Below are 14676 nucleotides of genomic sequence, written 5' to 3'. Positions count from 1 at the left end.
TTTATTTTTTTTTTTAAGCAAGGTTTCATTATATGTAGTTCTGACTGGCCTGCAACTTGCTATGTAGACCAGATTGGCCTCATACTCAAAGAAGTCTACCTGCTTCTGCCTCCTAAGTGCTGGGATTAAAGACTTGCAGCTTTTTGCATTTTAAAATTTGAATTGTAAGTTTAAGGAGTCCTCTATATATTCTGGATTCTACTTCCTCATCAGATAAGTGGTTTTCCATTTTCCTCCCACACTAAATTAGTTACCCTTTTACTCTCTTGGCAGTATATTTACACAAAATTTTTTCACTTTCCTGAGATCCAACTTGTCGATTTTCATATGTTGCTTGTACCTTTGATATCATAGTAAGAAACCATTACCAACTACAATGTCTCAAAGATTTTTCCTTCAAGAATTTTGTTGTTTTAGCTCTAACTTTTAGGACTTTGGTGCAGATTGAGTTGGATGTTTTCTCTATGTAATATTAAAGAGGCTTTAGCTTCATTCTTTTACAGCTATTAATGTCTATATTCTCACTCAACCTGAAAATGGTAGGAATAAGACTAATACTATAAATTAAAATGTATACACCTTTTGAAAATTAAGTCCTTTGGAAACAAAAGTGTATGTTCACTAACTGGAATTTATCTCAACATATTTTACTACACTTCTGATTAGTTCATTAATGATACTTTTTGATTTCTAGAGCAATATTGATCCCTGATTAGTTTCACTAATGATACCTTTTTTATTTTTAGAGCAATGTTGATCCCAGGGATGATGTGTTTGGATATCCTCAACAATTTGAAGATAAACCAGCCCTAAGTAAAACAGAAGATAGGAAAGAGTACAATATCGGTGTTCTAAGACACCTTCAGGTTATCTTTGGGCATTTAGCTGCTTCTCGACTACAATACTATGTGCCCAGAGGATTTTGGAAACAGTTCAGGTAAAGTATGGATGGATACTCATAAAACACATCTTCAAACTTGATGAATAGCTCATATTCCTAAAATATGTATCTTCATCATGTTGGGGAGCCAACAGGCATGGTGCTGGAGTAGTAGCTGAGAGCTTTACATCCTGATCTACAGACAGCAGGCAGAGAAAGAGAGAGAGACTGATCCTGGCTTGGGCTTTTGAAACCTCAAAGCCCACCCCCAGTGACACACCTCCTCCAACAAGGGCATGCCTCCTAACCTAGTGGTTCTCAATCTTCTAATGTTTCAGCCCTTTAATACAGTTTATGTTCTGGTGACCCCCAGCTATAAAATTACTCTGTTTGTGCTTCATTCATAGCTATAATTTTGCTACTGTTATGAATTGTAATGTAAATATCTGATTTGCGGGGTATCTGATATGTGACCCCCGTTGTAGGCAGAGCTTTCCCATCCCAGGAGCCATTTCCAAATTACCACACAAAAGTTTATATTAATTGTAAATGTTGGGCCAATAGCTCAGGCTTATTACTAACTAGCTCCTGCATTTTAAATTAACCCATATTACTTATTTACGCTCTGCCACATGGTGGTTCCGTTATTAGCATGACAACGTTGATCTTGCTTCTCTGCCCCTCCTCTCAACTCTTGACTCCACCCTTCTTTCTCCCTGTATCCCGTTTGATCGCACCACCTATACTTTTTGCCTTGCTATTGGCCAGCCAATCAGCTTTTATTAGCCAATGAAAGTAATACATATTCATAGTGTACAAGAGGATTGTTCCACAGCATCCTATGTGGGCCCACAATCCACACTTTGAGAACTGCTGTCCTAATTCTTCCAAATGGTTTATCGACTAGGGACTAAGCATGCAAATATATGAGCATATGGGGGGCATTCTTATTCAAACTATCACATTTGATTTTTTTTTAATTTTGTTTCTGTTTTTTGACACATTATGAATTGTAAATATTTTTAGAGATAGAGGTTTACCAAAGGGGTTGTGACCCACAGGTTGAAAACCACTGCTCTGTATAGTCGTGGCTGTCCTAGAACTCGATTTGTAGACCAGACTGGCCTCAAACTCACAGATGTCCTCCTGCCTCTACTTCTACAGTGCTGGGATTTTAAGGCATGTACCACCACATCCAGTCAAAAAATTATTTTTGTTTTATTCATATGGATGTTTTACCTGTGTGTATGTTTATGCACCACATCCAATGGAGTCCAGAAGATAGCATTGGACCCTCTGGAACTGTCATTACAAATGGTTGTTAGCTGCCATGTGTGTGCTGGGAACCGAACCAGATCCTCTGCAGGAACTACCAGTGCTCTTAACTTCTGAGCCATCTCTCCAGCCTCCTTTAGTCTCTTAAGACATGACATAACTTAATTGTGAAAATGTGTGATGCATAGACAATAGAATCATGGGGTCTCATATACTTACCACCACTCAAATTGACCACTAGTCAATTCAGACAATCTTACATATTCTTTTCTTTTGGGAGAGGTGGGGCAGGGTTCTCAAGACAGGGTTTCCTTATATAACTGTCCTGGCTGTCCTGGAACTTGCTTTGTAGACCAGGCTGGCCTTGAACTCACAGATATCCGCCTGCCTCTGCCTCTCAAGTGCTGGGATTAAAGGCATGTCCCACCACCGCCCAGCTTCCTTCCTACTTTTCCAAATTATTTTGAGACAAATCACAGATAATAGCTTCACTTATAAATACTTCATTATGTGTATTTGATGTCTGTTTTAAAACATAATGCATCTATTACTGTGCTTTTTAAAGCTTCCTTGATACTGAACACAGTGTTTGGACTTTCCCCATTAGCTCAAATAATTTTCCCTGGTATTTTCTCAAAATCGGAATTCACATGAGGACCATATACCACAAATAGTATTTTCTCTTTTTCCCCTGCATGCTTTTTAAGGTACTTAGTGAGATCCAGAGACTTAATCAGATTAGCATGGTATTTTTGGTTTTTTGCAGGCAAGGCTACTGGATCCCCATGTTTACCTCCTTGAAGAATTGGTACATGATGCTTGTCTGCCTCTTCTCTGATGGTAGCAGCAATCATCTTGTATTACTCACTTGGCTTTATATTTGTAGTATTACAATGAAATCTTTTCGGCTGCCAATCTATCAAGAGAATGGGTTTATTTAGTGTAGTTTTAAAGATTTGAAGTCCAAGATTGGACATTTTATAGTAAAGACAGCATAAATGCACTGCTCTTGGGAGTTGATTTTGTATGATTGGTTTGGGTATTTGGTTTTTTTAGCTTCAGTTCATGTTTTTAAGTCAGTACCTACAATACTCCAGTAAGAAACACTACATTCTTCTGACAGTGGTGTTGATGGCTGCAGTGGTGCACACCTTTAATCCCAGCACTCAGGAGGCAGAGGCAGGTGGATCTCTGAGTTCTGGGCCAACCTGGTCTACAAAGCGAGTTCCAGGACAGTCAGGGCTACACAGAGAAATTCTGTTTCAGAGAAAACAAAAAGAGAATAAAAGAAACGTTACAGTCTTGATAGCAATATATAGTTTGTTTTTTATATAGTGCTACTTCAAAGTGTAGGGGATATACAGTTAAGTAGTAGCACACTTAACTAGCATAGCCAAGGGCCCTAAATCCCATCCTCAGCGATGGAAAGTACAGTTCCTCCAAGGGACCTCTAGGCAGCTTACAGAAGGAACTAGAGGGATGCCTGCCTTCCTCTGCTTCTGGCAGAGTGAGGCTCCCCTTTTATTATTTTTTTTCCTTCCCAATAAAGAATCCTTTATTTTTTAACACTGTCAGCAACAAGAACAATTGCAGTTTCTTGTATTTCCCTAATTAAACCTCTACTCAGTACTGGGAGTTTGTATGTACCACCACTCTACCAGTTATACTTTTTTTTCAGTTTCATCACCAGAACACCCCTCTTCCTCTTTCCTGACCATTCTGTTTTCCCTCTACTTTATATTCTTCTGCCTCTATAAGGCTTTTATAAATCCAAAATTTCTGTTCCTGTTATCTGAGAATTGCATACTTTCTCACCTTTCATGCTGAAATTTGTCAATTGTTTGTTTTGTTTTTGTGACTTTCATTTTGGTGTTTCAGTTTTTGTTGTCATTTGAGACTGGCTGGCCTTGAAATACACAATGCTGTGTATTTTCTCTCTTCTTATGCCTTTGCTGTTTTCTACTTTCTGTACTAGTGAACCTCACAATTAGGTTTGTATGATTGTTTCCTTGTGATTAGATTCAGATTAAATTTGAAAGAGCAAAAAGGCTATATTAATGATGTTGTAGGCTTCTCATTGCACATACATGAGCATTTGTTCATTTAATAACTCATGATAAATGGTACCATGGTGTCCTAACAGATGTCTGTTAAAGGGCATACATGTTTAGAAGTGAGGGAGATTGTGTTGTAGTTTGAAAGTAAATAGATTAGTGTCATTTGAAAGTAAATAGAATAGATTAGTGGCATTACCAATAATGTAACAGTTTAATTTTAACAAATGATAGATCTGATTTAAAGTTGCTATGTGTAGTGTTTTTTGTCTAAAATATGTGATACTGTTTGCCATGTACAAGGAATATTTATCAAACATTGCTCTGGCATACATAAAGTACATTTGTTATCTCTCTTGCTTGGAAAGAATATACTTATGTCCTCTATATGTATTATTCTATGAATACAATGTCAGGTATCTGATAGATTCCATCAGGGCTTGTGCTTGAGCAGTGGCAGTTCTCATTCTGTGGTATATGTGTGTGTATGAGTGACATTTGGTTTTCAGGATTATTTTGTCTAACTTAAATCCTGAGATCACTGAAAATAGATTAACTGTAGAACTAGTAAAACCTTTCTTTTTTCACTTGGAAAAGTCAGTTTAATGAAGGTGGACACACAAGTCTTTTTGTCTGTAATCCCAAATTTAGCAAAATGCTAAGTGAAAACCTCCCTGTTAGATCAACCACCTCATTTTAATAGCATCTACAGCTAAGTTCAAAATGCTAGATATTGTATATCACATTATCTGAACCAACCACCCTTCTTAAATCCATGCTGTCCATCAACCATGCCAGGAGTTCTGTGGCAATTCTTTGCCACTAGAGTAGCACTTTTAACATAAAGTGCTGGATGGGCTTTTGTGGTGTTTCCTATATCCTCATGTAGTTGTTTCAGTATGCTGTCATTATTATTGCCTTACCCACAGCCCTAGGAAATAAAAATGTTTGTATTGTTGTGAATGTCATATGTTACATGTTATATTCCATTCATTTTGCAGGCTTTGGGGTGAGCCTGTTAATCTTCGTGAACAACATGATGCTTTGGAGTTCTTTAATTCATTGGTGGATAGTTTAGATGAAGCTTTAAAAGCCTTAGGGCATCCAGCTATGCTAAGTAAAGTCTTGGGAGGTTCCTTTGCTGATCAGAAGATTTGCCAAGGCTGCCCTCATAGGTAAATGCTAATATATAATACTGTTATATGCTAACAAGAATAAAATTCTTAATAGTGCTAATATAAAAATGGAATATGCCACTATTTATTAAACTCCCACAAGTGAATAAATTAAGTACTATGAATATGTGATTGCTGTAGGGTGGTTTTTGGTTTTGTTCAGTAACTTGATTCCTTTTCTTGTGCTTAATATTTTACTATTTCATACTTTTAATTCTCTCATACATTCCTAAGAAACTAGGAATATGAATATGTTTAGAATTGTTTGCCTGTTATCTTAGAATTTAATAATAAATACACTGAATTTAGAAGATAACTGGCTAGAGATGTTATTTTCTTTTTAAAAAGGTAAAACAGTTCCATCTATTATCATTTTTACACACATATTACCATTCTCAAGGTTTTTTTTTTTTTTTTTTTTTTTGCTGCTATGGTTTTAACTTTAAAGGAAAATTAAGATCTGGATGTAGTAGTTCTTGCCTGTAGTTAATCTTCTTGGGAGGCTGAGGCAGGAGAAGTACAAAAGTTTAAGATGCCACCGGGCGGTGGTGGTGCACGCCTTTAATCCCAGCACTTGGGAGGCAGAGCAGGGTGGATCTCTCTGAGTTCGAGGCCAGCCAGGGCTACACAGAGAAACCCTGTCTCGAAACACCCCCACCCCCCAAAAAAAATACTGACTACTGTTCTGCTCTTGTAGAGGACTGGTTTCAGTTCTAAGCATCTACATACTGGCTAACAACCAACCATCTATAACTTTGTTTGGGGGGCTCTGATGCTCTTTTCCTCAGGCAGTAGGCATACATAGGGTCCAGATACATAATACTCATAATAAATAAATAAAACTTTAAAAACCTAATAGTTTATGCGCTCTATATGTAATGATAAACATGATTTCTAACTGTCAAATCACACCAAAATCTTATTTTGGTGCTATAAGGAAACCTGTTACTTTGTGTGCTAATTTTAACTAGAGGTGCTAGAGAGCCAGCTCATTGTTTAAAAACTGGCTATTGTTGCAGAGGATCCAACTCCATTTACCAAGGATCTGACACCTCCTCCTGGCTTTTTCAGGCACCAGGCATGTACAGTGTACACATTCATACATGAAGGCAAAACACCCATACACAAAATAATTTTTCGAAAACAAAATAAACTGGGGGCTAGAGAGATAACTCAGCAGTTAACCAGCTCTTGCTGCTCTTCCAGAGAAAACCCAAGTTTAGTTCCTAGGACCCACATCAGCCAGTTCATAACCATAACTAATTCTAGAAGATCCAACACCCTTTTCTGGCCTCTGTGGGCACACAATGCAACATATGGCAGACAGACAAGCTTACACATAAATTTTAAAAACAAAAAATACTTATTTATCAGGGGGCAGCAAGATGCTTCATGTTTAGCAAAATATGGAAGGAGAGAACCAACTTCACAGAGCTGTCCTGATATGCATGTATATGCAGTGATGTACACAGTGTAAAAAAAAATTTTTTGTTTTTGTTTTTTGAGACAGGGTTTCTCTGTGTAACAGCCCTGCTGGCCTGGAACTCACTCTGTAGACCAGGCTGGCCTGGAACTCACAGATCCCGAGTGCTGGCATATGCCACCACCTCCCAGCTTAAATAATACATTTTGGGGGGGGGGGTTTTCAAGACAGGGTTTCTCTGTAGCTTTGGAGCCTTTCCTGGAACTCGCTTTGGAGACCAGGCTGGCCTCCAACTCACAGAGATCCACCTGCCTCTGCCTCCTGAGTGCTGGGATTACAGGCGTGCGCCACCACCGCCCGGCAAATAATACATTTTTTTTTGTTTTGTTTTGTTTTTCGAGACAGGGTTTCTCTGTGTAGCTTTGCGCCTTTCCTGGAACTCACTTGGTAGTCCAGGCTGGCCTCAAACTCACAGAGATCCGCCTGGCTCTGCCTCCCGAGTGCTGGGATTAAAGGCGTGCGCCACCACCGCCCGGCAAATAATACATTTTTAAGATTTGCTTTTTATTAAAATTCTCTTAAAACAAGTTAATGGTGATTTGCAATCTCTAAGATGATAATTTTAAAGCCAATGAAATTTTAAAGCCAATGAAATGGCTCAGTAAGCTAAAGATGCTTGTCTCCAAGCCTGATGACCTAAGTTCTATCCTCTAGTCCCATATTGTGGAAGTCGAGAACCAATACACAGAGTGTAATTTTTTAAAAGGTAGTATTTTTACATAAACCAAACTATTTTATGTAGTCATGGGCTGATTTTTATCATTAATGGAAGCATTTTGTTTCTTAGTAAATGATTGAAGGTACTATATAAATGAAAACTTTTGTGAGTTTATAATTTTTTTAAAGATTTATTTATTATATATACAGTGTTCTGCCTGCATATGTATGTCCTTGCAAGCCAGAAGAGGGCACCAGATCTCATTACAGATGGGTATGAGCCGCCATGTGGTTGCTGGGAATTGAACTCAGGACTTTTGGAAGAACAGGCAGTGCTCTGAACCCCTGAGCTATCTCTCTAACCCTGTGGGTTTATAATTTAAATGAGAGGTTGTATGTGTTCTTTGGGCATATATTGTCCAGTAGCCTGGGCAACTTTTGGTTCTTTTTAAAAATTTTTTTCATCTGAAGCAAGTGATATAATTTTAACCTCTTAATTATCCATAAAATTACCAACATTTTGGTTATCTGTTTCTATCAGTCTTGTAAAGCATTGGGACTTTTTACCAAGAGATTTTCTTAGTTTTTCAAGACTGGGTTTCTCTGTGTAGCCCTGGCTGTCCTGGAACTTGCTATATAGACCAGGCTGGCCTCAAACTCATAGAGATCTGCCTGCTTCTGCCTCCCAAGTGCTGGGATTAAAGGCAGATGCCACCACCACCGGGCTGCCTAGAGAAAATTTTAAGAGAACATAATCTTTAAGCCAGATCCATAATTCTTGACCAACAACTAAATTAGTCTGTTTTTGTTATATTCAGTATAATCAAGTAGAATCCAAGTCTACTACTACAGGACTTTGCCTAGAATGGTGGTCAAAAAACTGTTAGAGCATGGGCCTAATCTAGCTAGTTACCTGTTCTATAAAGTCTTATTGGAATTTGCTCACTCAATTATGTATTGTCTGTCAACTTTTGCTAAAATGGGATAATTGAGCACTTGTCACAGAGACAATGAGACCCATAATTAATTACTATCAAAACAAAATTAATTACTGAAATCAACATGGTAGACTAAAAAGAGCTTAAACTGTAAGCCCAGCTAGCCCTGTTTTTTGTTGTTTTTCAAGACAGGGTTTCTCTGTGTAGCTGTGGCTGTCCTGGAACTCCCTCTGTGGACCAGGCTAGACTTGAATTCAGAGTGCTGGGATTAAAGGCGGGCTCTACTACCGCCCAGCTAGCCTGTCTTAATTTCCATTTTACCTAGTTCTTTTGACTAACCTTTCAGAACCTATTTCACTCAAATGTGAGTGGTATTAGTTCTCTAGCCATTTGTCATGAAGGCAAAGAATTTTTTTTTTTTTGCTTCTCTTGGCTTTATTCCCTTTACCCCCTTCTCTTCGTCACGCCCCGCAGCTTTTTCTTTCTAGCCCTGTTTTTTTTTCATTTTTATTTATTTATTTTCTATTATCAGCTTGATACAGCATAAATTCTTATCCTAATAGTGAAATGTTTCATTGAGGCTTGCCCAATGATTGAGTAAAACCGAAACTTATTATAAGCCACAGTCATCCTAGGGTCCTCCCTGGTTCTGTGGGTTGCAGTCTGATTTTTCTTTGCTTTATATCTAGTATCCCCATGTTTGTCCTTCTGAGTTTGGGTTACCTCACTCAGGATGGTCTTTTCTAGTTCCATCCATTTGCCTGCAAATTTCATGCTATCATTGTTTTTCTCCGCTGAGTAGTACTCCATTGTGTATATGTACCACATTTTCTTAATCCATTCTTCAGTTGACGGGCATCTAGGTTGTTTCCAGATTCTGGCTATTACAAATAGTGCTGCTGTGAACATAGTTGAGCATGTATCTTTGTGATATGATTGGGCATTCCTTGGGTATATGCTCAAGAGTGGTATGGCTGGGTCTTGAGGTAGATCAATTCCCAATTTTCTGAGAAATCGGAAGGCAAAGAATTTTTTTTTTTTTTTGGTTTTTCGAGACAGGGTTTCTCTGTGTAGCTTTGTGCCTTTCCTGGAACTCACTTGGTAGTCCAGGCTGGCCTCAAACTCACAGAGATCCGCCTGGCTCTGCCTCCCGAGTGCTGGGATTAAAGGCGTGTGCCACCACCGCCCGGCCAAGAATTTAACATACAGAATGTATAATCAACCTAATGTAGTGACCAGAACAATCTAACTAACCAGGAAATGCCATTGGTATTTGTAATATTCCATGACTTAGGGGTTTTATAATCTAAGTATTACAGATTTAGTTTTCATTAAATATGTAAATAATGAAATATTTAGAGAACTAAAGAGTAAATCCTTTTCTGATAATTTCTTAAATACCTTTAGGTACGAATGTGAAGAATCCTTTACGACTCTGAATGTAGACATTAGAAACCACCAAAATCTTCTTGATTCTTTGGAGCAGTATGTCAAAGGAGATTTATTAGAAGGGGCAAATGCTTATCATTGTGAAAAATGCAATAAAAAGGTATGAATTGTCTGTTAAAATAACTATGATACTTCTAACTAAGGAGCTGTGGATAGTTGATAGCTCCTGGTGAGGGAAATACCACTTTAAGTACTGGTAAATGGACTACAATCCAGTGAATTGCCTTACACCCAGAAGAATATGGACAGCACAAATTGGACTTGTAAGTCCTTTATAAAAAGAAAGAAAAAAAAGACATGGGGCTTGGAGGGGGATCTGAAGTTCACACTTTTTTTTAAAACCTTCCTTTGTCATGATAATAAAAAAGCTGTGTGTGTGTGTGTGTGTGTGTGTGTGTGTGTGTGTGTGTGTGTGTGTGTGTGTGTGTGTGTTAGGGGAAGGAGGTTAAAAAGTAGTGCCAGAAAAGGCTAGGAAATATAAAATTATAATAGCTTGATAGCACCTTTGTTATGTGAGTTAACACTGATTTGTTTTTCCAAGAAACAAATGCAGAGCTGATGGAGGAAACCATTTTTCCTCTTATGACCAGGATTGTTTTACTGAAACTATTAATTTTTTAAATAGAGTAAAATTGTTTTTTATTACCTAATTAGATCTTATCTATGGGAACTTAGCTCTTCAAGGGAGAAAGATGTTCAAATGTATGAATAGTAAATTATGTTTACCTTTTCTGGCTTCCAAACCATTTCACCTCTAAGTCACTTGTATTATTTGGCTTACCACACCACTTAGAGAAGTATTAAAAGTCTGTACATTGGGATTATGGGCTATGAAGCAACATTGTCTGTCACCATAGCTCTCAGACATGAGGCAGGTTGCTAAACTTCACCAGGACTCTTATCCTATCTTTAAGGTTCAGTAGTGCCATCTTAAGGTTGTAAGGATCTCAAATATGTTATCACCTGTGTAATACTAACTGCCTTCTAATTGCCCGATAAAAAGTAAACTTTCTTCAGTTTGCTTACAGCAAACAACCTTTATTGGGATAACTATAAATAACAAACAATGGGCTTGGGTGGTGGTGGCACTTGGGAGGCATTCTCAGTGGCAGCCTGATCTCAGTGAGTTCGAGGTTGGCCTGGTCTACAAAGTGAGTTCCAGGACAGCCAGGATGGTTACATAGAGAAACCCTGTCTCGAAAAACAGAACAAAAAAAAATAACAAACAGTGGCTAGAAGCAAGGGCAGTATAGAAACCAGGCAGTAAGTAACATGTAAATAACTAATTTTTGCAATTTCTAATAACTGGTATAAGCTGTTTCCATATTAACCAGTTAATGTTTACATCAACCTCACAGAATTACCTTATGATTGCAATCCAAGTAAGTCTTAAGAAAATTTGATATAGTGATTATAATTTTGTTTGGTTTTGGTTTTGGTTTTGGTTTGGTTTTAAGAGTTTGCTTAAGAGGCTGGGGAGATAGCTCACAGTGAAGAATGCTTACTGCTTTTTTAGAGGACCTGGATTCAGTCTCTTAGCACCCACATGGCAGTTCACAGTCATATATGGTTCCAGTTTCAGGGAATCTGTTGCCCTTATCTCTGGCCTCCTCAGCCACCAGGCACACATGTGGTATATACTTAAACATAAAATAGTTTGCTTAAACAGCTAGATATAATGATTCACAAATATGCAAGGGAAGCTAAAGCACCAGAATTACCTTGGGTCCAGACGAGCCTAAACTAAATAGCCTGAAGCCAACTAGAACTATATATAGTATGAGGCCCTATCTTAAAAAAAAAATAATTCCAAGAGAAAAATGTTTGATTGGTCTGGTCTTGATAGCAAAATCATGTAACCTCAACTAGGAGGCTAAAGCAAGAGATAACACATTCAAGTCCTGTCTGGGCTACAAAGCAAATTTAAAACAAGCCTGGGCAAAAAAGAATTGGAGGTATAGCTAAAGGTGAGTGCTTGCTTAGCATGTGTGACAGCCTAGGTTCCCTTTCTGATTTGGGAGTGTGGTGGTGGTGGTTGCTTGGATTTTGGTTTGTTTTTTATAGTGGACTGTATCTATTAATTTTCTCTTTATTTTTAGGTTGATACTGTAAAGCGTTTGCTAATTAAAAAATTACCTCCCGTTCTTGCTATCCAACTAAAACGATTCGATTATGACTGGGAAAGAGAATGTGCAATCAAGTTCAATGATTACTTTGAATTTCCTCGAGAGTTAGACATGGAACCTTACACAGTTGCAGGTGTTGCTAAGCTAGAGGGGGACAACGTAAACCCAGAAAGTCAACTGATACAACAGAATGAGCAGTCTGAAGAGAAAGCAGGAAGCACAAAATACAGACTTGTAGGTGTGCTTGTGCACAGTGGTCAAGCAAGTGGAGGACATTATTATTCTTACATCATTCAGAGGAATGGAGGAGATGGTGAAAAGAATCGCTGGTATAAATTTGATGATGGAGATGTAACAGAGTGTAAAATGGATGATGACGAAGAAATGAAAAACCAGTGTTTTGGTGGCGAGTACATGGGAGAAGTGTTTGATCACATGATGAAGCGCATGTCGTACAGGCGCCAGAAAAGGTGGTGGAATGCTTATATACTTTTTTATGAACGAATGGACACAATAGACCATGATGATGAGGTGATACGATACATATCAGAGATTGCTATCACCACAAGACCCCATCAGATTGTTATGCCGTCAGCCATTGAGAGAAGTGTACGGAAGCAGAATGTACAGTTCATGCACAACCGAATGCAGTACAGTCTGGAATACTTTCAGTTTATGAAAAAACTACTTACGTGTAATGGTGTTTACTTAAACCCTCCTCCAGGTAAGTGCTGAGTTAGCTTCCTATAGCATAGGGTAATTTATTTATTAGTAGGCATAAGCCTTGCTTTTTCTCTTTTCGATTTATCCATTTTATATGTATGAAAGTTTTGCCTGCATGTATGTCTATGCTTTGTGTACGTGGATTCCTTGGAACTGGAGTTACACAGTCGATGTTGGGAACTTAACCTCCATCCTCTAAAAGAGCAATAAGTGCTCTTGATTGCTGAGGCATCTCTCTAGTCCTTATTCCTTTTTGGGGGGAGGGGCGGGTTCAAGACAGGGTTTATCTGTATATAGCCCTGGCTGTCCTGAAATTCACTCTGTAGACCAGGCTTGCTTCAACCTCAGCTCTTTTGTTGTTGTTGTTTCCCAGTATTTTTTTTTAATGTGGTGCTGGGATTTGAACCCAGGACCTTGTGCATGGTAGAAGAACACTGCCACTGAGCTACATTCCTAGCCTTGGTTTTTTGTTTTATACTGGTTGATTTTGGTTTTTTTTGCGGGGGAGGGTTGGTTGGTTTGGGTTTCGTTTTTCAAGACAGGGTTTCTCTGTGTAACAGTCCTGGCTGTCCTGGAACTCAACTTTGTAGACTAGGTTGGCCTAGAACTCACAGAGATCCACTAGCCTCTACCTCCTGAGGATTAATTAAAATGGTGCACCATCATGGCCTGCTTTTTTTGTTTGTTTGTTTGTTTGTTTGTTTGTTTGTTTGTATTAAGTGCTAAATTCAGGAATGGGAATTCTGTAGGTAATCTAAGTAGAGTTCTTATTATTATATTATCAAATTGAGAGCACAAAGTACAAACTAGTTTGAAAGTGGGGCTTGACCAGAAATTTTGATTGTTTTTTAAATATGTGTATGTGTTTGGTTTTTTGTTTGTTTGTTTTTAGGACAAGATCACCTATCTCCTGAAGCAGAAGAAATCACTATGATTAGTATTCAGCTTGCTGCTAGATTCCTCTTTACTACAGGATTTCACACAAAGAAAATAGTTCGTGGCTCTGCCAGTGATTGGTATCTTGTTTTGGATTTTTATTCCTATTTAAAATTTGGTGGGATTCTTTAGTAGAGTGCTTTATGTTTTCAGAACCATGAGGTTATTGTTTCAAATTTAAAAGGCAGAATTAAAAAATAGTAATTGTATTTGTTTTTTGGTTTTGGTTTTTCAGGACAGGGTTTCTCTGTGTAACCCTGGCTGTCCTGGAACTCGCTTTGTAGACTGGCTGGCTTGGAACTAAAGGCATGTGCCACCATACCCAGCTATAATGTCTTTTTAACAATTGTTACTTAAGGGCCAATGAGATATCTCAGTGTATGAAAACTCTTACCAAACCTGACAAAACTGAATTTTGATTCCTCAGAACCCACATAGTGGAAGGAGAGAATCTATTCCTGCAAATAGTCCTTTTAGCTAAATAAGTATAAAAAACTTTTTACTTACCTAGAAGATACTCCAATAAGAAGGTATTTTGTCATCATTTAATGTGTTTTGGTTTGGGGAGCCTTTTTTTTTGTTTGTTTCTTTTTTTCTTTGAGACAGGGTTTCTCTATGTAGCCCTGACTATCCTGGAACTCTGTAGACCAGGCACCACTTGACTAATAACAGTCTTCAAGTAACCAATGCAGGCTTTCACATATTTTGTAATTCCATGATATTAGGCCAAGTCATATAGTATTCATCTGTCTCCACACCCCCAACCTCCACAGGGTTTCTCTGTGTAGACCTAGCTAGCCTCGAACTTTCTGTAGACCAAACTAGCCTAGAACTCAGATCCACCGGGATTAAAGACATGTGTCACCACATTAATACTTGAAGTCGTCATTACTGCTGCTGCCTTCAGTGAAAAAAGATTTTTGCTATGTTTTGTTTCCTAGAAATCCATCTCTTCACTGTAGGATAAGTGAACTGAATTA

At 38.2% G+C, this 14676-nt stretch overlaps 1 protein-coding gene across 1 annotated transcript in view; it reads left to right on the top strand.

Annotated features, from left to right (window-relative positions):
* The window catches only part of Usp9x (ubiquitin specific peptidase 9 X-linked), a 120982-nt gene that overhangs the window by 88362 nt on the left and 17944 nt on the right, over positions 1–14676 (top strand). Inside the window, 5 exon segments of the mRNA XM_052739061.1 lie at positions 747–937; positions 5211–5384; positions 9870–10011; positions 12011–12761; positions 13653–13776. Of these exon segments, the coding sequence (XP_052595021.1) occupies positions 747–937; positions 5211–5384; positions 9870–10011; positions 12011–12761; positions 13653–13776 (1382 nt within the window).

Source organism: Peromyscus californicus, unplaced genomic scaffold (assembly GCF_007827085.1).
Source record: "Peromyscus californicus insignis strain IS unplaced genomic scaffold, ASM782708v3 Scaffold_10__1_contigs__length_136768540, whole genome shotgun sequence".
NCBI lineage: Eukaryota > Metazoa > Chordata > Mammalia > Rodentia > Cricetidae > Peromyscus > Peromyscus californicus.
This window is presented reverse-complemented; position numbering and strand designations above follow the sequence as displayed.